Source organism: Diorhabda carinulata, chromosome X (genome assembly GCF_026250575.1).
Source record: "Diorhabda carinulata isolate Delta chromosome X, icDioCari1.1, whole genome shotgun sequence".
Classification (NCBI taxonomy): Eukaryota; Metazoa; Arthropoda; class Insecta; order Coleoptera; family Chrysomelidae; genus Diorhabda; species Diorhabda carinulata.
In genome coordinates this window covers 63135568-63159763 of record NC_079472.1, presented here as the reverse complement: position 1 = coordinate 63159763, position 24196 = coordinate 63135568, and the positions used below count along the sequence as shown (strand labels likewise).

At 33.1% G+C, this 24196-nt stretch overlaps 3 protein-coding genes across 3 annotated transcripts in view; 1 reads left to right on the top strand and 2 right to left on the bottom strand.

Moving 5' to 3' along the window:
* LOC130901416 (forkhead box protein L2-like) overlaps window positions 1–13763 on the top strand; it is an 83238-nt gene extending 69475 nt beyond the window's left edge. Inside the window, exon 5 of the mRNA XM_057812810.1 lies at window positions 42–13763. Within this exon, the coding sequence (XP_057668793.1) occupies window positions 42–267 (226 nt within the window). The 3' untranslated portion in view covers window positions 268–13763. The remainder of the gene's footprint in view (window positions 1–41) is intronic.
* Window positions 13764–22520: 8757 nt separating this feature from the next.
* LOC130900572 (putative nuclease HARBI1) lies at window positions 22521–23129 on the bottom strand. The gene has a single exon (XM_057811271.1). It carries the CDS (start codon window positions 23127–23129, stop codon window positions 22521–22523), a length of 609 nt encoding a protein of 202 aa, XP_057667254.1.
* Window positions 23130–23623: 494 nt separating this feature from the next.
* Window positions 23624–23953, bottom strand: LOC130900571 (uncharacterized). The gene has a single exon (XM_057811270.1). It carries the CDS (start codon window positions 23951–23953, stop codon window positions 23624–23626), a length of 330 nt encoding a protein of 109 aa, XP_057667253.1.
* Window positions 23954–24196: the final 243 nt, after the last annotated feature.

Below are 24196 nucleotides of genomic sequence, written 5' to 3'. Positions count from 1 at the left end.
CATTTTGTAATGTTTTTATTAGTGTTTATATTCTTTTTCAGGTACGGTGATTGGATTGGACAGTCCCAGCTTCCTTGTTATACAACTTGCAATACGGCAGCGTACCCCCAACAAGGTTACCCTTCCGCGGCAGCTTTCGGTGCGTGTAACGTACGACAAGAAGCAGCGACCAGATACCCTCCACCTTATTGGCCCCCCGAAGGAGACTATTCGCCTGGATCACACGGTTCACCACCAACTGATACACAATTACTACTTCAATGGTGACTCTTGTTGAACAAAGGAATGTGATTTAAATAAAGAGAGGTTGGTTGATTGTCGATAGTGAAGTGTTTATAGGATTTTGTAAAATAATTGGTTTTCTTGTGATTTTTATGATGAGTTTATCTTAATGTAAGGATGCAATGAAAGGTAAAATTATTTCTAATTTTTATTAGTATTATCTAGATTTTTTAGAAATTCACTTGATCTTGTTAAGCAATCAAATAAAACAAATTTTTATCTACCAAAGAATTATAATAGTCAGAGAAAAATAACAAAAGAATTAGCTATTTTCTATACCAAACTAGCTGATCCTTCAAACCTCGTACCGCTCAAAGTAAATCATAAAAGCTACGGCCTACTGGAATAGTTACCTGTGCAGATTTACTTAAGCAGGTCATCCGAACGTCGCACACAAACGAAAAATCGAAAATGTATATGATAAAACAAAAAAAAATGGGTTGATCAAAACATCTAATTACTTCCTAAGCTTTTCTAGCTTTGCGGGTGTTATACGTGTGTGGAATCAGCTACGATGTAGTCTCATTTCTCTAAAGTCTCATCAATTCTTTTCGTTTTATTCCATTTCATCTTAACTTCCTCATTCCATGTTTTCTTGTTCTTTCTTTTTTGCTGTTCTTGTCCTATACTTTCCTAAGCATTTTGTTGTCTCCGTTTCTTATTACAAGTTCAAACTATTTCAGCTGCGCTTCCTCTATTTTAGTACCTATAGGTTTTGTACCTAGATTTTATTATTTCTTATCATATGATATTATACAGGGTGTTCCACGACGAGCTGAAACTATCTGTATATGGCAAAACACTTATAGTAAAATCATGAAAATTTCTACGTTTGGGTTTAAGTAGAATACCCTATATATCAATACATTTTTGATATCTACGTGAAATTTTAGTATAGTTCTGTCTAAAAACTTTTCTCGAAAAATGCATACTTTTCGAGTTATTAATTTTTTTGTAAAAAATTTGACTGTTGCAGACCCTTATAAATTATTTTTTACGAGAATGTTCAAAGTTTAACTTCATAAATATCAAATTTCTTTATTTTTTTTTTTAATAGAACCACTTAGTTTTTTCTATTTTAATAGAAGATTAGTAAATACAATTGGATTGGTTTTTTTTATAGACCTTGACAAGATAAAGAAAAATACTTAACATCTGGATAACGGTAAGGTTTATGTATAGAAAAGTATACATGAATTTGTCTTATCTTTTACCCCTGAATTCATTAAAATAGAAAAAACCGGGTGGTTCTATTTGAAAAAATAAAGAAATTTGATATGTATGAAGTTAAACTTTGAACGCTTTTTATACACACCCTGTATAAAATGAAAAAATTTTCAACATAGATTCAAATACGTCTGACTTTGATAAAAGCAACCGAATAGAAACCATTTTCATATCTTTAAGGGTTTCCTCGTAAAAAAATAATTTATAAAGGTCTGCAACGGTCAAATTTTTTACAAAAAATTTAATGTATTAATATATAGGATAGAACCGGAAGTCGGCCATCTTTGTTAGTTTAGTTAAAAAGATTGCATTTGAAAACCCGAACGTAGAAATTTTCATGATTTTACTATAAGTATTTTGCCATATACAGACAGTTTTAACTCGTCTCAACCTACATTTTTTTTCTTTCATGAGAAAAGTTTTGAAAAAGCACACCACACGTGTTAAGTTTAAAACGAATTGAAACAATTCGCCTTTACCGCTATCGATAGTGGATTTGAAGAGTACACTACTAAAATCAGTGCCCAAGTGAAAGAATACTACACTATACAAGGCCGAATGCACACGAATCAACTCAAAAAAAAACCTCAGTTTGCAACCTTTGTATTTGAATGGGAAACTACAGACGGGGCAACGGGCAACTGGTTGCTAACCTGTTTAAAGAAACTCGACTAGTGGATTAAATAACATCTTGAATCAACTCAAAGGTCTTCTTAATGGACGATGGTTATTTTAGTTTCAATCTAATCACGATACGACTTTTTCACTTCAACAAGTTAGTAATTTTGTTTTATAGTAGAATTACTTTCTTCATATATTTATTATTTTTTTATGAGAAAAGCAAGGACAAGATATTGAACCCTCTCGTAATTGGAGTAGTACCTGCCGTTTGGAGATGCCTGTAGATATTGATCTTGAACTTCAGTTGGTTATAGTGTTCAGGAAAGACGTGCCTTTGTAGCTGATTCCAAAGACTTGCACTTCTCCAAAGGAATAATTCTTGATTTGATTAATTGACGATCTGAATGTCTGCAGGCAAACTCTGTGATCATGCGCTGTGTCTGTCTGCCGTTCAAACTGCTATAGGTGGGATTATGTTGGATAATTCGGAAGAGCATGCGTTTTGGTAGTATCGGTAAAACAGAATCAGCTCAGCGACGTTTCTTCTATCCTCCAAGTTTCTGGTCAACGCCTGTAATTCGAATTACTCTCTTCTATATTGAGTCGAACATCCTCTGGAGGTACGAGCTCTAACTGTGCGAGCAATATTCTAACGATGGACGAATAGGATATTTTGTGCATTATTAAGAGAAAAAATTTGACTGGATTCTTTGGTTTTTAAAGTTAAACTTGAGAAGGATATGAACTATTGTTTACTTTTGCGTCAATCAGGTCACAATTGAGTCTGCTGTGTTTGCAGAGACATATCACTTGTAAGTTGGCAACCATTTGGTGATTTCCGTCACTTTTGAGCTTAGTTCCTTTTAAATTGATACATGTGTATTGGGCATAACCGTTTACAGTTAGTTAATTATTGTTTATAGTGCTCAGTGTACCATTTTATGATCCAATAGTATCTATATATACATTTAATTATGTTTCGCAAAAGTAATTACAAAATATTTGTAACTTTTCCATCTAGTATATTACGGGATGAGTCATGAAGAACTTTACATACTTCTCCCCTAGGAAGTGTACTACATATGATAGAAGGATGTACAGTTCCTCATAGTTAACCCTATATAAAAATATTTCAAATAAAAATGTTTTATTTGAAATAAACCTTTCTTGTAATCTTACATTTTGGATTTTCTAATCTTAGTTTATATAATGTACAAATGTGGGAATTGTATATATGTTTTATCGTAGTAATACTTTGTTAAAAATTATCTAAATACCCCCGTATCGTTTTAAAATTATTATACGCAATATTGATAAGAAGATCCAGTAATTGTACATTAATATCATCATTAATTTGGGTTTATACGTCAGAGAATTTGATACAAATTAAACATAAAATTTAAAATAATGTAAAAGTTTTAATTTTCTATTTTTTGCTGAAAGGTTTGTGATAGTGAGACTCATAACCTTACTTACAAAACGTCATTTTGTGGTTTTTACAGGGGTCGCTACAGTATAAAGTGCTGGACAGTTCTAAAAAATAATTAGACCTAGCAATTTTTAAAAGAAAGACAAATTTTGACGTTTCGACTTGATCTTATTCTTATATAAAAAAAAATTGATGATTTCCATTCCGAGTCCGTTCAGGCGTTCTACCCAACGGATTTGCTTAATTTTTTTTTTTCAACGAAAAGTATTGATGCACAGATCAGTCATCAACCATCGGATTTCATCTAATTTTCACCATTCTCAAGTTATACTCAAATGCGATTTCCCCCTGTACATTACTTATGTGAGTTTTTCACATACACACGTTCTATCCTCGATATCTCAGGCTCTATTCAAGATAGAGATTTCGTTTTGGTTTAAGAACACTCGCTGAAACACCTTCTTTCTTCTGAGTTTTTGAACACTTAAATCGGTTGAGTTGGAGAGGAGCTAGGCGCGGACATTCAATGTGGAGTTATGGATTTTTGTAGGTTTTTGGCAATTTTTCTACATTTAAAGATCTGTATCTCAGGTTCTAATATAGCTACAGAGTTCGTTTTGGTTTAAGAACACTCGCTGAAATACCTTCTTTCTTCTGAGTTTTTGAACACTTAAATCGGTTGAGTTGGAGAGGAGCTAGGCGCGGACATTCAATGTGGAGTTATGGATTTTTGTAGGTTTTTGGCAATTTTTCTACATTCAAAGATCTATATCTCAGGTTCTAATATAGCCACAGAGTTCGTTTTGATTTAAGAACACTCGCTGAAATACCTTCTTTCTTCTGAGTTTTTGAACACTTGAATCGGTTGAGTTGGAGAGGAGCTAAGCGCGGACATTCAATGTGGAGTTATGGATTTTTGTAGGTTTTTGGCAATTTTTCTACATTCAAAAATCTGTATCTCAGGTTCTAATATAGCTACAGAGTTCGTTTTGGTTTAAGAACACTCGCTGAAACACCTTCTTTCTTCTGAGTTTTTGAACACTTAAATCGGTTGAGTTGGAGAGGAGCTAGGCGCGGACATTCAATGTGGAGTTATGGATTTTTGTAGGTTTTTGGCAATTTTTCTACATTCAAAGATCTATATCTCAGGTTCTAATATAGCCACAGAGTTCGTTTTGATTTAAGAACACTCGCTGAAATACCTTCTTTCTTCTGAGTTTTTGAACACTTGAATCGGTTGAGTTGGAGAGGAGCTAAGCGCGGACATTCAATGTGGAGTTATGGATTTTTGTAGGTTTTTGGCAATTTTTCTACATTCAAAAATCTGTATCTCAGGTTCTAATATAGCTACAGAGTTCGTTTTGGTTTAAGAACACTCGCTGAAATACCTTCTTTCTTCTGAGTTTTTGAACACTTGAAACGGTTGAGTTGGAGAGGAGCTAGGCGCGGACATTCAATGTGGAGTTATGGATTTTTGTAGGTTTTTGGCAATTTTTCTATATTCAAAGATCTATATCTCAGGTTGTAATATAGCTACAGAGTTCGTTTTGATTTAAGAACACTCGCTGAAACACCTTCTTTCTTCTGAGTTTTTGAACACTTAAATCGGTTGAGTTGGAGAGGAGCTAGGCGCGGACATTCAATGTGGAGTTATGGATTTTTGTAGGTTTTTGGCAATTTTTCTACATTCAAAGATCTATATCTCAGGTTCTAATATAGCCACAGAGTTCGTTTTGATTTAAGAACACTCGCTGAAACACCTTCTTTCTTCTGAGTTTTTGAACACTTAAATCGGTTGAGTTGGAGAGGAGCTAGGCGCGGACATTCAATGTGGAGTTATGGATTTTTGTAGGTTTTTGGCAATTTTTCTACATTCAAAGATCTATATCTCAGGTTCTAATATAGCTACAGAGTTCGTTCTTTTCTATTATAATGATTTCTGATACTTATTTAATGGATTCGATGCGAGCGAAGCCGCAGGTAAAAGCTAGTAAAGACTTAAAGAAAAGTCGAAACGTCAAAATTTGTCTTTCTTTTAAAAACTATCAAAAAAACTAATTTTGAAACAGAAGAGACCTAAAATCAAGAACATTTAGATGCATAAAAATAATAATTACATAATTTGAATATTAATACTCTAAATTAATACAACATTTTCTATTAATGAGACAAAAATTATATATTAATAGAGTCGACAAGTGAATTAACCAACACACCTTCATATTCACGCCGTTTCAGTTTCATTATCCATCTGGGATACAAGATTTTGCTCTGCCTACTCTTTCCATAATTTACAGTCACGTGTTATATTCCAAGCGGTTTGATAGAGTAGCATGTTCTACTCCAAAAGCTCGCTGCATTCAGTTCCGACAATCGCATACCGGAATGCGTCACTATTCTTGTTAAGCGCCTTCACAAAGTTAGACTTATATTTGATGTTCACATTGCCCGAAATTTAGCCGTTTTGTATATGTCATGACTTCTATTTCTGGAGAAGGTACTAAGAGTCAAGTAGAATTTAGATATCAGTAGAGATTGCGTCTGTCTTATGAATTATTAAAGGCCAGTAAATAGAGCAATTTTTCTCCCAAAAGTTCAACTTAAATTGCTCCTACGATTTTTTTTTGCTTTGTGGTCGTCGCAGTGTGCTAAATCATTACCAACAATCTTATCACCCTCTTAGAGGGGTGCTACCCCCTTAAAATGGAAAAAACGTATTTTTGGGAGGTATTCTCTAAAAAACGTGCAATTTATCAGTTTTGGGATATAAATCCTCCCTCCCCAAATATGTGGAATCACTGCTTTCAGATATAAATACGAATGAAAACTCGAGAAATGTCGTTATTGAGTTTTGAAAGTTCAGTTACGTGAATCGTTTTCATTAATAAATTCATATAAACTTGTATAAATCAAACGTAGAAACCGGGCCTAACGGATAAGTATTTTTTTTTTCATTTATATTGAGGAAGGGTACAAAGAAATTAAATCACGAGAAATCACCATCAAGAAATGGGTAGAACAATATACGAGTATTTATTTAATCATCGAACTCATCATCCCTCTCATCGTAACTATCTGCGTTCTCACAGTCTGGGACTATCACCGCTCGGACTAGGTCCCTGACCGACAATGTATTGTAAACGTCGACATAGCTATGTTTTCAGCTACTACAAGATTGACTGAGTTTTATCTAAAATCCCTGAAAGTAAGCGCATTTTTATAAAGCTTCTCAAAGAGATTAGATATTCCCCTCCAGATTCCACTTTGATTCATGTTAATGCGTGCGCTTATTCCTGAGATAATAACATTCGAAGTTATCAACTCTGTCAAGATTTAATAACCCAAAAAAAGCGAATTTTCGAAAATAATCGTATTTGAAACCAGCATTACTGGTACCGAATAAATGTTATGGAATTTAAAAATTAAGTACTCCTCAACTCTTAATTTTACTCGCTACAAAGATAGAGATAAGATTTCAGTGATCTCGAGCATTATTTCACGCAGTTATTGACAATATGTCAATAGAAAGCTCAAATATTTATCTTCAAAATAACGTAAGATTTCTCAAAATCGGACATTTCTATCGAGAGTTATCGATTTTTAATCCCCGCGCTGGTTGAAAAAATGCAGATCGCGAAAACGCTTACCTTCAACAATTTTTTTCTGGAATACGGTGCAATTTGGCGAAATTGTTGAAGGAACCTTTTTTTTTGTAAAATTTTGTGCCCTTTCTGAATCTATAGTTTTTTTTTGATAAGACAATGATTTTTTGAGATATTCTGAAATTACCTCAAAAAACACCCTTTTTGGCACTTTTCATTTTGAAGTCATCTAACTCTGATAATGTTGACTCTGAGTATTTGCAAAGATAATAATTCCTTGAATTGGGCCTCCTTATTTATTACGAAGAAAACTGTTGAAGAGGTCTCTGAAGAAAAACTCGCTGTTTTATCGTTAAAGTTACCCAAAGTTTGGCGATCGAAAAATGACTTCTCTCTTTTTCGGGGCTCTATTCTCATTATCTCTCAAGAATAAATCATTTTTCAAACCCCCATAGAAGTTTAGAGGACCCATCAAATTGTCCAAGGTCAATCATCAATCACTAATAATTTCAGAATGAGGAATTCATTTTCAGAATAAAACTGTAGGGGTAAATTATCGAAAGACTTGACCTGGCTCATAGCAGATGCAGCTCCGACAGAACCCTAAATCAGCCTGGTGTTTATAGGCCGAGCACCAGGTACTTTTTTTGCAAAGTTTTGGACAATAGATTTTTTTTAAATATATTCAGGTGAGTTCCCTGCATGTGAATCCAAGTGTTGTCATGGGGGCACCACCTGCGTCAGACGTCATCTTGAAAAACACGTTTTATCGAATATCACGCGAACCGAGCATTGTACCACAAAAATAATACAGATCATTTTTATAGATTATGATTTTTGCCATCTTTTTTATTTGAAAATTTTTTTTATAAAACGCATAGGTTTTTAATTATAGCGCTTCAAACTTTATCATGTTAACTGTTAACTATATATTTAGCAAAAACAATATTGTCGTAGGATGGACGGTTTACGAGATATTCAATAAAACGTTTTTTTCAAGATGGCGGACGACGCGGGGCCCCCATAACGCCCAACTTGGATTTATATTCAGGGGGGGAGTCCTCTGAATATATGCACATAAACCAAAAAAATCCTTCTAGAACTTTGCATTATGAACCTACTTTTTTGGCTCTGGCGCTTGGCCCATTTGTCTATATGTCAAAAAACGATTGGTTTGGAGAAAAAAAAATATGACGTGATAGAGTATTTTAGGATTAAAGATGATAGGTTGACACATATACAGGGTGTCCCATGACGATTTAAAACTATTCGTATATGGCAAAATACTAATAGTAAAAGCATGAACATTTTTACGTTTGAGTTTTTGGATATGATCTTTGTAACTAAAATATTTTAAAAGATGACCGACTTCCGGATCTACCGGAAGTCGACTGTAACATTGTTATTTCCAATAGAACACCCTGTATATTAATACATTTTTGAAATCTACGAAAAATTTTAGTTTAAATTGTTTAAAAACTTTTTTCGAAAAATGCATAATTTTTGAGTTATTAATTGTTTTATAAGAAATCTGACCGTTGCAGACCCTTATAAATAATTTTTTTACGAAGATACCCTTAAAGATATGAAAATAGTTTCTATTCGGTTGTTTTTAGCAATATTAGACGTATTTGAATCTATGTTGAAAAATTTTTTATTTTATACAGGGTGTCTATAAAAAGTGTTCAAAGTTTAACTTCATAAATATCAAATTTGTCTACAGTACTATTAAGGGATCTTTTTATTAAATAAACGATATGAATCTATTAGACAGAATTACAATTTTATTTTTATTTCCTATTATATTTTGTTAACTCTTGTTACTGATATTTTGTGTTCATTGTACAAAAAATAAGACTTATAGTCATATAAAATGCATTTATATCAGTGTTTCACAACTTATGGGACGCTCCTTCATAAGCGGCCACCATAACTTCTCGTAGTGGTTGCCAGTACTTAAAAATGAAAAAAAAAACGATTGATAATATTGAAAAATATATGATTCGCAAAAAGAAAAGCAAAATGATATTCGTTCCGATGTAACAACCAATTAAATTAATAGAGTAATGTTTGAACTAATATAATTAATTATTCTAAATGTGATTAAATTATACTTTAACTGAGAGAAAAAAAAATAATATTAACGAATCTTAATGTCAATCTTATTTACTCCACAATGACCTTTTGATCCTCTGGAACGAATTTATGGTGAAACTCTCGACAGTAATTGCCGATTTCGGCTCAAGTTTTGAGTTCCATTCAATGGCAGGCAGTTTCAACGTCTCTTTACCAATAATTTGGGGTATTTAACTACGTTATACAGAATCTATCTTCGGACCTTTTGGTACGAGTCTATAAATGACCCACTTCGTACCCAAAACATTAACCAAAATATGTTCAGTTCGTCCACAAGACAAGACGAGAGCTTCGACTATCTTTGAAATTCCATATTGACGATTTATAAGTACCATTACCATTATATTATAGTCTTCAAAACAGGAGAATGGTGGACTAGCATGAGCTAAGCTTTGAACGACTTGACGACTTTCACTGAATGCTTTGCGTCACTCAAATATTTGTATTTGTACAAGTAGACTGTGAAGTATGAAGTAGACTACTCAAAACACGACATTTTCAACGATTTTATAGCCGTAATTCCGTTAAAAATACAAAATTTCCATTCGTTATTCAACTTCTCATAAGAAGATTTTATAAAATAGGTAAAGGGAATATGCTCACATTAATAAGATTCCTTTATACAACACAAAAAAACGATTCTTCATCTATTTTTCAGTTTTCTTTTTTTCAAATTTTTATAACTGTAAATAAATTGGTTAAATGCACATAGTATGTTGTTATTATGTAAGTATGTGTAAGTATTCTTCATTTTTATTATTTTTTTTTACTTAAAAAAAATATTCTTCAGTCTTGATAACAAAAACTATATAAATTTAAAAATAACATAGTTTCCAAAACAAAACCAAAGTTTTTTATTGTTTTAAGAAGGGGGGAAACTTTTTTTAAACTGAAACATTTTTAGCAAAAACCTTTTTAAAAATTTCTCCTGTTTTCCAAAATGTCTCAAAAACTATACGATATGGGTACATACAAATCGATTGAGAACAAAAAGTTAGTATTTTTTTAACAAATATTTTCTTTTTTTAAATTTTCTGTAACTTTTGAAATAACTGAGGTGAAGAAGTTTATAAACTTATAGGTTATAAAATTTTCTATATATATATCTGCGTTTTCAGCGACTAATTTGCTTGAAAATTAACGGAGATATGGCCAAAAAACTAAATACAATATAATTTTCCTTTTTAATTTAAAAAATTTCCAGTGTAATTAAACATCGTACAAAGTTTATTAATAATTTTTTCATGTCATAAAGGATAATTTATAGTGGTTGAGCATTTTAAATACATCATATTCAAGTTAAAATATATAAAAAAATGTCAATTAGAAATAAATATATCCAAAAATTGTATAAGTACGTCTGTAAATATTTTTTTACATTTTTGTCCGAAATAGAAAATTCTAAATATAAAATATTCAAGTCGCAATGGATAAAAAGATGTCCATACGTCTATAAATATTTTTTTTCTAATTTTTTTGTAGACAAGGAAATATTTATAAGGGTTGAAGATTTAGGACGCAAAATATTTGAATTCAACACAAACAAAATGAGTCAATTTAATATGAGTACAACAAAGTAATTAAATAATATTTTTTAATTTTATATTAACCGGGGGTGCTTTATAAGGGATAAAATATATCAAGCGGGATTAAAAAATTATAAATACTATATTAAAGCAAAGCAAGAACTTTGATTCAAACCTTAAAAGTATTTTTTTACACATTAAATGCTTGTAATTAAAATTTTAATGATTTGTTACAATAAGGGGTAGTTTCCATGCCTAAGAATAATAAGCACATATCAGCATAGGGTAAATTTTAAAGATAAGGGTAAATCAAGCTTAATTTCAAATTTTCATGTAAGGTGATGCAGGTTCATGGAAATTGGTAGCCCGAACTATCATTGACAAAACATTCTACAAAAGACAACTGAACACTAGGGATATTTAATTTCTCGATCAACTCTACCCTCTTTTTGCAGCGTGATTTACGATTCTTGGTTGTTTTCCCCATAAAAAAATAATTTCAAAAATCAAATAAAGCGAGTGATGTAGCTTGCAGAAAAGTAGCTAGTCTCCGGTGAAAATACCATTTAAAATTGCGCCCTAATAAGATTGAGAAACGCTGATTTGAGTATGTAGAATATTTGATATTATCAAAAAAAATTATAACTCTTGTGGTGTATATTTATAATTATAATTTAATATTTAAACCACAAGTCGTAGCATTTAGTAAATTGATCATTAAAATAAAAGGATTTATAGTTGAACACATCTCGAATTTATTTTGGGGGTGGAAAAAAGTTTATGAGAAATGTAAATATGTAACGCGGTTCACAAACATGTAATATTTTCCAATATATTTTTCCTTTATTTCAATATACTTAGTACAACTTGGTAAATCAAAGTTTCATCGTCGATGTTAAATCTTTTTCCCCTTTAGCTTCGCGAGCAAATAATAATTGAGGGAGCCAGATCAGGGCTATAATGTAAAGTTCAATATTTTTCAAACCATATTCATGTACAATACCATGGAAAGCAAAGCAGTGATTTTGCCGCGTCTGTTTCCAATAATTTTTGGTCGCAACTTAGTAAATCAAAATTGTATGGTTGTATTTGATTCCTTAAAATCAAAAGTATACCTTCGCAATTCAAAAATATTGTAATATATTTTTCGCGTTTTTGGTAACCTTTTTTGGCACTGTCTCTCCTCTTCGATGCCACTCGATAGAATCTTTTTTGGATATTCCGCCACTCGTTACAATTTATGGTTTACACTTTCTTGTTGTTGTCAAATGTCCCAAGCATAAACAGTACCTATCTGTTAGAAGTTTAATTTCAAGTGTGGAAAAACTGGAAGATAAAAAACGACGTGCAATGATCGCCAAGTTTTCTGAACAAAATCAAGATCTGAAGAAATCGTTTACGGTTAATCACTTGGTAAGAATTTGGGCAGAAAAGTCAAAAACATTCTAAAGGAACAGAATGTAGTTCAAAAATCGAGAAAATTTTCACCCAAATATTCTGAGAAACAACAAATGGAACAAACATCAAAACTAAAAACGAGTTTTCGCCCGAAAGGTATTTAAAAAGACACAAAAAGTTCTCGAAAGTATATATATTTTCTCGTGGTCATTCTTCAACATAAATTTGTTTTTCTGAAAATTCCTTATCCGCCAAAATATATGAAAAAGAGATTAATGCAGTTCATAAAAAAATCATCATAAAGGAAATTTTCTCCATCTTAAACTCGATTTCTTCCGTCTATTTTCCTTACACTAATCCATACCATTTTTCTATCTGTTGATACTTACTTTCAAGAGGATTTAACCAGCTTGATCTATTATGTATTTATATGGAATAGAATTACAAATATTTAGAGGGATGGAAAACTGTGAAAATATACATTTCTACTTTACATATATCATTAAAAGTTTCTTTGATAATTTGATAGAATTTATATTAATGTTTTAAATAGAGAAAGACAGGAGCAATCAATCGAAAGAATAAGTAATTGAATTATATCTATTACTACCTCTATATATATCTAAGAATGTTCCTAATATGCATCGACTGATGCCAATTGAAAGTTTCTGGAGAAATATATATGGTAAACAAAACTACACATGTATAATTAAAAGAAAAACAAGTTTGAGAAAACTCTGCATAAAATTTGTGAAATTATAGTGTAGTAACCATTGTTCAATAGAGTAAATTGCAAACAATTAAAACAGTTTGTCTTCACACCCTTAGATCACATCTAATAATTTTATGAAATCTTCATAATAAATGAGATAACAGAGGGAGGAAGACTTGATGATCCTCACTGTTTATATTTTCGTATCTTTCAAGCAAATTAATATAGAAATTGTATTTTGATATGATCAAAATATGAAAAATCACATTAGAAAAACTCCTTTAAGAAAAAATTAAATATACATATTTTCAAATTAAAATTAAAATAGTTTCAGCAAATTATTTTTGATGTAGTATTTATACCCCTCCACCCAATTGAAACATTTTTCGACTATATATCCCTCAAATGTAAGATGAATTAAATTTTCAAAAATACAGGCTTGCTTGATACCGTAAAACAAAATCTTTCAAACCTTAAAGGCCGCTTGACATGAAGCAACACAACGTGGAATGCAAGACGCAAAATTTTTTGATCAAAAGCATGCGAAAATTAAATTCAGTTGATTGTTTCCTGCAAGATCTCGCATTTCCATTCTCAACTAATTTTTCTCGTCTAATTCTCTAACTAAACTGTCCATCAGACTCAAAAACCAAGGCGGAGGCAGATATAATTATTCCCAGTGTTGTGTTACGACCATTTTTTCCTATTTAATTTACTTAAGGAAATTTGAGAAGGTGCAATGCAATGCAATGCAATGCAAGACGCAATATTTCTTGATCAAAAGGACGCGCAGATGAAATTCAGCTGATAGTTTCATGCAAGATCTTGCACTTCCAATTTTATCGTATTGGTGCAATTTTTATTGCGGGTAAGTTGCACTTTTAGAAAGAAATGAGTGTCTTCATCTAAGGCAGAGGCAGATATAATTATTCCCAGTGATGTAACGACCACTTTTTTCCTATTTAATTTACTTAAGGAAATTTGAGAAGGTGCAAGACAACATGCAATGCAATGCAATGCAATTCAATGCAAGACGCAATATTTCTTGATCAAAAGGACGCGCAGATGAAATTCAGCTGATAGTTTCATGCAAGATCTTGCACTTCCAATTTTATCGTATTGGTGCAATTTTTATTGCGGGTAAGTTGCACTTTTAGAAAGAAATGAGTGTCTTCATCTAAGGCAGAGGCAAATATAATTATTCCCAGTGATGTAACGACCATTTTTTCCTATTTAATTTACTTAAGGAAATTTGAGAAGGTGCAAGACAACGTGCAATGCAATGCAATGCAATGCAAGACGCAATATTTCTTGATCAAAAGGACGCGCAGATGATATTCAGCTGATAGTTTCATGCAAGATCTTGCACTTCCAATTTTATCGTATTGGTGCAATTTTTATTGCGGGTAAGTTGCACTTTTAGAAAGAAATGAGTGTCTTCATCTAAGGCAGAGGCAGATATAATTATTCCCAGTTATGTAACGACCACTTTTTTCTTGTTTACTTTACTTAAGGAAGTTTGACATGATGCAAGGCAACGTGCCATGCAATACAAGACGCAATATTTCTTGATCAAAAGGACTCGCAGATGAAATTCAGCTGATAGTTTCATGCAAGATCTCGCACTCATAATATTATTGGTTTGATGGCATTTTTATTGCGCGAACACGTTTAAATACTAAGGAGAAATGAGTTTCTGATCTGCTGATAGTACGTCTCTCGCCAAGAATTTCTTAGTTAGCTCACATTTTATTATCCTTGGGAATTTTGTTAATTGTTTCTTCATCCATATATTTTCTCGTCTTTTTTTCTATAGCTAATGTTTCTCCTTGCTCTATCCAGGCAGAAGCAAGGTAGAGACGATATAATTATTGCTAGTCATGCACTGACTTCTTTTTCCTTGTTTACTTTAATTAACTTTGATTTTGTTTCCATTTCTAAACCGCACACAAATAGTAAATAAAATGTGAGGTTAGGAAATTGTTTACTTTTACTTATATGGAATTATGACTAGTGACAACCATGATGTAATGGCAAGCGAAGTGCAGCTATGCAATATATTGCATGCAATTCCTTGCATGTTATCTTGCATCATGTCAAGCTGCTTTAAGGAGCTCTAACGGTTTTAGAGCAAAAAATGTAAGCCTCACTTTTTCTCAATAGAAAATAATTTTATGGTTCTTTTTAAGAAGTCCCGCGATGAGGTTGCTGGAAAACTTGCATTTGAATATCTAATTTGCAATAGGACTGCAAAAAAGGCTGAATTGATCCTTTTTTTTAAATTTCATAATCAAATGAACTTGAAAATCAAACTAGTTTCCTCACTCTGTAACTTAATTGGAAATACTATATTCTAGAAACTTAAAATTAATTCTAAAAGTTACTAAAAACGCTTTTATTGTAATAGCAAATGAAAATTAAATATATAATCCAAACATACCTTGAATTTTTATTGTCCTGTGTTCAAAATTTCCCTGTTGGTTACACAGTTAACATTAAAGTGAAAATTATCAACTGACAATCGTAGTACGTCTAGCGCGAAGTTCAAAACGGTGTCTTATAACCAAAAATAATACCTAGTGTCCGTTACTTGTTTAATTTATACAATGGCATGTTTATATTTTCTAGGTGAATGCGATAAGTCCAAAATTTCTAAGTAGCGGCTGATTTGTTTATTATTCTTTGACTGTGAATTAATACCCGGCGTTTATGATTGTAGTTTAGTCCTAGTTAGGACTGAGAGATGCAAGAACGTTCTGTGATCTACCTAATCTACCTAATACAAACGGACCATCTCAGTTACGTGAAACAACTTTGCAAGAACTGATTGATAACGAGCCCAGGCCTTCCACTTCATGTACTCAGCAACAGACCAGGAACTGTGCTTCAGTTAACCCATCAGACCAAGACCTAAACGAATTGTTTTCGATCTGGAAAATTCAGATTTGTAGGTTTGTGAATGGGAAACTCGTGCACGAAACACAAGTCTTCATAGTCTAGGTAAAAGTGAACTACATCGTGAAAAAATATGCATCCACCAAAAGCCGATAGAAAACGTTCAGGACGGCATCGTGAAACCAAAAATGGTAAAGATAGACGTATTTTATTGATCAGTAAACGTGATCTACAACTCACAGGTCCAGAGATAGCAGTTGAAATCGATGAATCTAGTGATCTGCTTTGGAGTACTTCTACAATGAAAAGGAGATTGAGAGAAGCTGGACTTTTTAGAGTGAGGGCAGTGAAGACACCAAATTGTTACAGACAAACCAAAATTGTGCATCGAAATAATATAAGCAAAAGAGAATTACATCGATGAATTAAAAATTGAAATGTGTAGTTTCATTATTACTATGTTGTCCTTTATATGTCCTTTGAAATATATATATAAAAATCAGGGCCAAATTAAGAAATTCGGAAACCCGGAAAAATTCACAAAATGATATCAATACGTTAGATTTGTGGTATCAACACATCAAAAAATACAGAATGATTTCCAAATGATGGGGCCCTCTTGGACCTGGGGCCCGGGGCTATAGCCCCCCCAAGCCCCTAGCTTAATCCGGCACTGATAAAAATCGATCTTATTGTTTTTATTTGACCGGTGGTGTGGTAAGAAAAATAAAATCTCTTTCAGTAAGGGAACTGAAGGTAAAATGGTATATTTAAGGAAGAACTGGTGGTTAGGTATGTATGTAATATACTTATTAGTAATCAATCGATATTTTTTATAAATCTCGAATACAGAGAATAAGAAGATATTGGACGATTTCCAAAATCTTCGAAACGGTCCATTTTGCCTAAACAGGAAGGTAAAATGGACCACGTTAAAGGACAAAATGGACCCAATGACGGACATTCGCAGTCTAATCTGCACAACAATGTGCTCAAAGGAGACTAATCGGGCATTGCACCAATCCTCGATATGGAAAAGAGATGAGAGCAATAGAAACACCTCGTCAGATATTAAATCCTTCTTGTCCCTTTCTTCCTCCTTTTATAGTATTTTTTTCTTCTTTGTTCCTTTATTGGACTTCTTTTCAGTTTCAGTTTCAGATTAAGATTATTTTCCACTTTCTTTGCTTCTTATGTTATATCAAGATTCTTCCGATATGGTAAAAACGTTATCACTGCTGTTTTGCCACATCTTATAGTTTTCCTTTTAGGGACAGATGTTTTTGGAAATGGCATCATCATTTTTGAACTAACAAGAAACTCGCTATTTTCTTCTTTATTCCACTCTATCACAGATGGATTGGTTTCTGAAGTTAATGCTGGGATTTATGGTTATTCTAATGAAAAATCTTTTACAGTGTTCTCAGTTTGCTGTAATTATGTAGAAAGCGATACATTTCTAGATATTGTGCCTCAAAAAACTGACTTTCGAGGCACATTTCCCGAAGTAGACGGCTGAGGCTCGATTACGATGAATTCCTAGTTTGTTCCAGAGTACTGAGTAGCACGTAAAGTGGAACGACTGCGTTAGTTATCAATCAGTTCTTGCATAATTGTTTCAAGTAACTTGAGATGGTCCATTTGTATTTGGTAGCTAGAGTTCGTTAACTATCAGCCTTTCATCGTCTGTAACACTGACATTCAATGCGATATCAGTTGTAGAAGCTGCTAAAAAATCTGCCTCTGTGAAACGATTCCTGGCCAGATGCCTGCGTTTTGAAATTGAGTTATTTAACTTTTCCTCCACTAATTTTTAGCCAATTGTTTGCATAATAAGTAGAGATTGACTTCATGAATCCCACATCTAAAGGTTTAAGATGGTGTGTGCAAAGCGACTGAGATGACAGGAAATATACTCCATATTCTTGTCCCAAATAAAAAACGTCTAAATTTTTGTCCGTCAAAATAGGATTATCTGGAGATGCTCTTAAGAACAGAATGAATTTCTTGAATCATGCGGTAAATATATCCTTCTGTATCCAAACCAAGATCCGCGGCAAACTTTTCAGTACCGCAGTCATGTAAGTCTCGTTAACTTTGAAGATTTTTTCGTTGTGAATTTGTATTGTTTTTGATACATAAATCCAGCTCTTTTTCTTGCTAAATATCTGCTCAAAACGTCCTAGTTTTTTACAGTCGCTTGTTCTAGATCATTTATTTCCTTATATGTGTTGAATCCTCGTTTTGGTGTAGTCTTTAGTACTTTATGGATTGCAACTGTGTTTTTGAATTCCATTTCTTAATTTTTCACTGTTTCTATAGCTTTTTTCATATTCTCCTCGTCTAATGACTATCTAGTCATCAATAAAACAAATTAACGAATTTTATTAGGGCGCCTTTTAGGCGCTTTTGAATCAATGTCAAATTTCGAGGTTAGGTATTTAACTTGTTTTCATTCTTTAGAGACTGAAATTAGGACAAAACGATGCAAGTGATTGTGTTATATCAATTAATTAACAATATATAATACAACAAAAGTACAGGCTGATTAAAAATGACGTTTTTTTACATCCAAATATGAAAAAAAGCTCTTGCCACCATTATGTAAAACTTCTATGTGGTCAGTTTCTATAATTGGAAACTGTTTCGACTAAGGAAGGCAAAATGATAACGCTTTTTCTATCCTCCGAGGTTCCAGATCGGTTCTGCGCACGTTCACCGATACTGACCCACATCGGGGTGTGCGGATTTGATTAGGTTTACTACTCAACAAATAGATGGCTCTAGTAATGTCTTAAAGTAATTCAACCGCTCTATTTTGCTTTTAATTTCCCTACAGCCTGCTTTAAATTAAAGATAAGTTTCCTCAAACCGGACCAACATCTACGAAATATATTGTTAATATACTATTCACCTTTTTATTTATATAATTTAAAAATAGCTTAGATAATGTTAATAAACTACGCTTATTAATTATTTACTTGTTTATTATTATTATTTTGTCTCGTGTTACTTTATAGGTTTCAAATAGACCATAATGATAAAAAACCCATAAAAAATTATATCTTATATTGAAAACAAAATATATATCAATCTGGTTATGTGTACATTACAAAATAAGCAATCCCATAAAATTAAATTTATTGTGGTCACAAATGTCTAACTGTTATTTAGGTTAGGAAGCGGAGGATACAGTGTTGCCATACGAGAACTAGATTCTCTTTTTTTAAATATAATCTTGTTATAGTGAGTGTACGAAAGGAAGGGCCGATGCCATCACGTAAAGAAAATAAATTATATACGTTTTGAAATATTCCTCGTATCAGATTACCAATAAAAATCCAAATAAATTATTTTTAATCATTTTCTTATTTCTTATCAAAGCACAATCTTAGTTCGTTTATATTGAATATTTCAGAAGTAAAACATGACTCGTCCTTGGTGATGATTTCCAAACTTTTAGAGAGCGAAAACTGATTGTGATTTTTGTTCAATTTGTTGCTTCCCAAAATATTTCGATATCGTCGATTTTGAATTTGAAGTTTCGGAAATTGATTCCTAGTGTTCCGTGAGCTGCTTCAACCAAAGCTTCTCACTTCTTTTTTAGCATTCTTGTGCTTTTTTTCCTGAACCAGACTTTCTTTCAGTCGAAATACCTGTCTCAACACTCCGACAGATATCGTAATTTGTTTTTCTGGCGGCTATTCCCATCTTTAAAAAGCGATTTTTATTTTAATAATACCCGCCATAAAGTTTCAACTTCTATTACAATGTACTTGTGACCGTGGTTGTCATGAAGATTAAACAACTCGTGACGGAAAATTATGCAGCTCTGTACTTCAGTTATGTAATAAAAAACAAAAATTAAGTATTTATTTACGGAGTATTCCAGTAAAAAATATTCTACATTCTAAATACATGAACAAACAATGAAAAATATCACATTTTGTTTTAACCAAACCTAACAGTGCCATTTTTAACCTGTCACAAACACCCACTGGTGGTAGAATTTTATCCAATTGCAACTGTGCATTATTATGTTATATGGAAGTTTACAAATTACAGTTTCCACAAATTTTAAAAATTCATTTCTCCATTTTACATTTGAGGTTTGAAGTTTTTGGAACCGTTGGTGATATTCATGCTGAACACACTGTTTACACTACCACCAACACTCACAATTACACTGTCTGACGCGCGTTTCGATATCATCTTCAGAGACTGTATACTAATGCGGAGCACAACCTCTACCTACCTACTCCACATTCAGAATTAGTTGAGGGCTCAATATTTTACAATGAAAAAAAAAATGCACAATCACTTGCCACTTGTGGTTTTCTTCTGTATATTGAAATTTTGTTTCATTTGTATCTTTATTTAGTTGTTTTTATGTTTTATTTTTAGTTTTTATAAGCTTTTGTCTATAAATTGTAACATTTAATTGAGAATAAAGCCTCTCTCTTTCTCTCAAAAATACCCCTTATAAAATGAATGTATCATTTTAGCATGCACTTCGTGGCGGTCCTTTTAACTACCCATCTGATGATTTATGTTTGACATTTTTAAGAGTCGGATAGTCGTCGGCAAGGTTGAGTAAAATATCTTGTTTAGTAAATACTATTTAAGTATTTAGCACTAAATGAGGAGTGTGAACGCATGGGGGTGGTGAACTAAATAACATTGGCGTACTCACATAATATCTCGTCATTGCTCTTCAATTCTTACATGAAATTCTTGATGAAAGAGATTGTAAATGACGATAGTTTTTTATAGCTTCTACAGAAAAATATCTCGTTGTGATAAGAAACAAGATAATACCAAAATAACAACTAAAAATAGAAGAAAACTTTTCATGACCTCAAACAATTGATGTGAAATCAATAATTATTCAGACTTTTGGTCCTATAACTTCAAATTTGTTGTTGTTTCACAATTCTCAGCTCAAGCTGTTTATGGTGACTTGTGTCCATCATTGTGAACAATTAAAAAGTTGTTTCGTTGGGAACGAGAGTCATTAGAAGTTGAACCACGTACGGGAGGTCCTGGAACGTTGAATAGTCCAGAAAATATTAAATTTGTGGAAGAAATTGTTCTAAGGGACCAGCGCCTGAAAATAGAATTAGTTGTAGCACAGACTATCATTTTCAGAGCAAGTGTCCTAAGGATCCTACACGAGGATTTAATTAAGACAAAAGTTAGTGCAGGGTGGGTGCGTGGAATTTTTAGCGCAGTGCAAAAGCAACGGCGAGTAGAATGTCAGCGATTTTTCGAGCATCGCTGCGAGGACTAAAAAAGTATAATCCGAAGAGACCGTGCCAAAAAAAGGTCACGAAAATCACCAAAAATGATTGTTACAACAATTTTGGACTGCAAGGGTATCCTTTTGATTACCTTAAAGAAATCAACTTTAGATAAGAGGTGGGTCATGACCAGCTCCAGGACACGCTGCCCTTATAACCCTAATCTAACTTCATCCGACTAGTTTTTGTTCTCAAAATAGAAGACCGAGTTAATGAAATTACCCAGGTAGTAACATTGGAACTTTAACCAGAAGTTCTCGAACGTTTCTGATAGTGAAGGGAAAAAATCATATTTTTTATTACCCAGAAAGTTGCGCTACTGTTATGAAACATATAACCAAGTGTTAGAAGGGATGGAAGTCGTACATTTTAGATCTGTATCCGGCAAAGAGATACCGAGATAACTGCTTTTCCCTCTCAGCTGTCGTTTTCATGTCTTTTCTTCCTGCCGCTCACCTTTACCAGCGTTAATAAGTTCAGGAGGAATATTTAGGGTGAAATTTCGATTTTAGAAAATATTGCATGTGTTTCAATGAATTTATGTCATTTCAATCATTAAAAAATATTTCTGCCAGAGCAGTAGAGTATTTCGAAGCACTAGGACAACGAAACTGGAACTGAAATTTTGAAAGCTGAAATTGACTACGACAAGGGGAAGAGAAGGAAGACAGCAGAAAATTGTGTGCAAAACAAGAAAAACCACAACGAAGATAGGAGAGTCAAACTAAAAGAGTTTTTATTAGAGATTGAGATATATGAAAAAAACTGGAGGTATTAAAACTAGAAAAAGACTTAGGTTTACAACCAAGTATATTTACAAAAGAATTTTATGTCTAAACATCTAGTATCTACCCATTTCGTGTAATGTTATCTTGAGTAGTTTCTGTGTTTTAGGTTAGATTTTGTTATATAGCATGAATAAATTAATACATTGCTTCATGTTTATTTCTTAAGGAGGCATCTAAAGTCGTCGCAAAGCAAGTTTGTTTCAAGACCTATTTTGAAAGCTTCTATAATAGGTGTTTTTTTTCTGCGGCATCACACAATCAAATATTATCCGATTCCGAATCATATCCGCGAAAGAAACCTCCTCTATCAAGTAACTATTAGTCTTGATTACATTGGAAAACGGCAATACAAAATGGACCTTTAAACTCTTGCGTAATCAGTTTATTAATCAGCTTATTAGCCTACAAAGTATTACAAAACCAGTGGATAATACTTAATAATAAAACATAAATAACACATTTAATCAATCATGTGCATGCTGCCACATATCAACCATCATAAGAAACTATAAACATCAATGAAGAGTATCTACCGAAAAATTTTCAGTTTATACGTTAAATAATTGCAAAAGGCGATTTAGTCTGTTAATGGCACCTTCGGGAACTACTTCCGGTTCGAATAAGACTTCGTTGTCACCATCACCGAGGTTATCGAAACATTCATCGTCAAGTTCATAAAATACACCTTGGCAGCAATTCTGGCTCTTCGTGGTGAAACTCTGAGATGATTAAGACATGGGAATCTCTCCTTCAAAATGCCGTAAGCATTCTCAATAACTCGCCGTGCGCTTTTATGCCTCCTATTATAATTATGTTCGGCTATATCATTTGGATTTCTTCTCAGGGGAACCATAAGCCACTCTTTCAGTCCATATGCGCTGTCTCCCAAGATCACTGCGTTAGGAAAAGGTCGGAATCCTTGACCAAAATCCCGCGCAGTTGCTGAATTACGTAGTACTCTTGCATCGTGGACACTGCCAGGCCAATTAGCATTGACAACGTAAACCTGAAAATTAGGGCCGCAAACCATCATGCAGTTGAGAGAATGGTAAACGTGTCTGTCTACATAAGCTGTTTCATTTTCAGTGGGGGCATCGATATTTACTAAAGTACCATCAACACACTCACATACAGAAGGAAAGCCCGCAATGTTGAAAAATTGTTGTGCTATTCTTACAGGATTTTCGGGCCAACGTTCGAATGTTGGGAACATATTTTGTACAATAGCATTGACAACCCGATGCACAGTTCTGCATTGCGGCTATACCATAAAGTTGGCCTCCATTTCCTAGGTAATCAGCAACTGCTGCTCATGCTGAAGCACTTTACTCTTTCCTGTGGGATGTCTTAAATATGTTGTAACACAATATCTACACCCTCTGAAGTCAATCGAAAAGCTTCTTTGAAATGAAAATCACCCAAGTGTTCAAAGTTGAAGCGCTACTTATACACTTTGCGTCTTCGGACAGCATTGTCGTTATCGTCATCTTCACTCGAATAAATCAATTCAAATTCTAACATCTTTTTTATAAATATTCAGCATAATTCAGAGAGGAACTAACAAAATTTAATCTAATGTCAAATTGACGTAAGTCATTATCCGCAAAGTCTTTACAAAAAAAAGTGCAAAGTTAGTGTGGAAGACAAAGACTTTTCACTTTGCAGCAAATGCAAATTTAAAATTGATAAGTGCAAAGTTGCAAAGTATTATTGTGGAATAGGCCCACGACCTTCCCGATCTAAATCCCTGTTGCTCGTGATAAGACTGTTTATTTTGTTTGTGATGACTTTTGTTGCAAGTTTCAGAGTTCTACCCAGCAAATTGATGCCTCTATAATTAGTTGGTATGTTTTTAACTCCTTTTTTGAACATGAGAATCGTCCAATCGTCTGGGATTTTTTGATGTGACACGATCTTTTTAATGAGAGTTGTTAGTTGCATGGCAAGGCTTTCTCCCCCGTATTTGAGTAGTTCGTTAATTAAGCCATCTTGACCTGGACTTTTTCTATTTTTGAGCTGCTTGATAACCGCTTGCATCTCTGTCAGTTGTCAGGAGTTATTTCGTTCTATTTTCGTCTTCATTCCCGTACAGTTCTTGGAAGTACTTGACCCATGTTTCCTTTTGTATTTGGTTTATCTCGAAGAGCACATCGTCCCTTTATCATTCGCCATATCTGTTTCTGGAGGCCGTAAAAATAATTCTGCGTCTCTTAGTAAAATTGATCCCAATATTTGTTCTTGATTTCTCTTACTAATGTAATTATTGTAATCTTCGTACGA

Excerpts from the sequence above, each read along its gene's own strand:
- LOC130900572 (XM_057811271.1), bottom strand. The coding sequence starts at position 23,129 with ATGTTCCCAACATTCGAACGTTGGCCCGAAAATCCTGTAAGAATAGCA.
- LOC130900571 (XM_057811270.1), bottom strand. The coding sequence starts at position 23,953 with ATGCAAGCGGTTATCAAGCAGCTCAAAAATAGAAAAAGTCCAGGTCAA.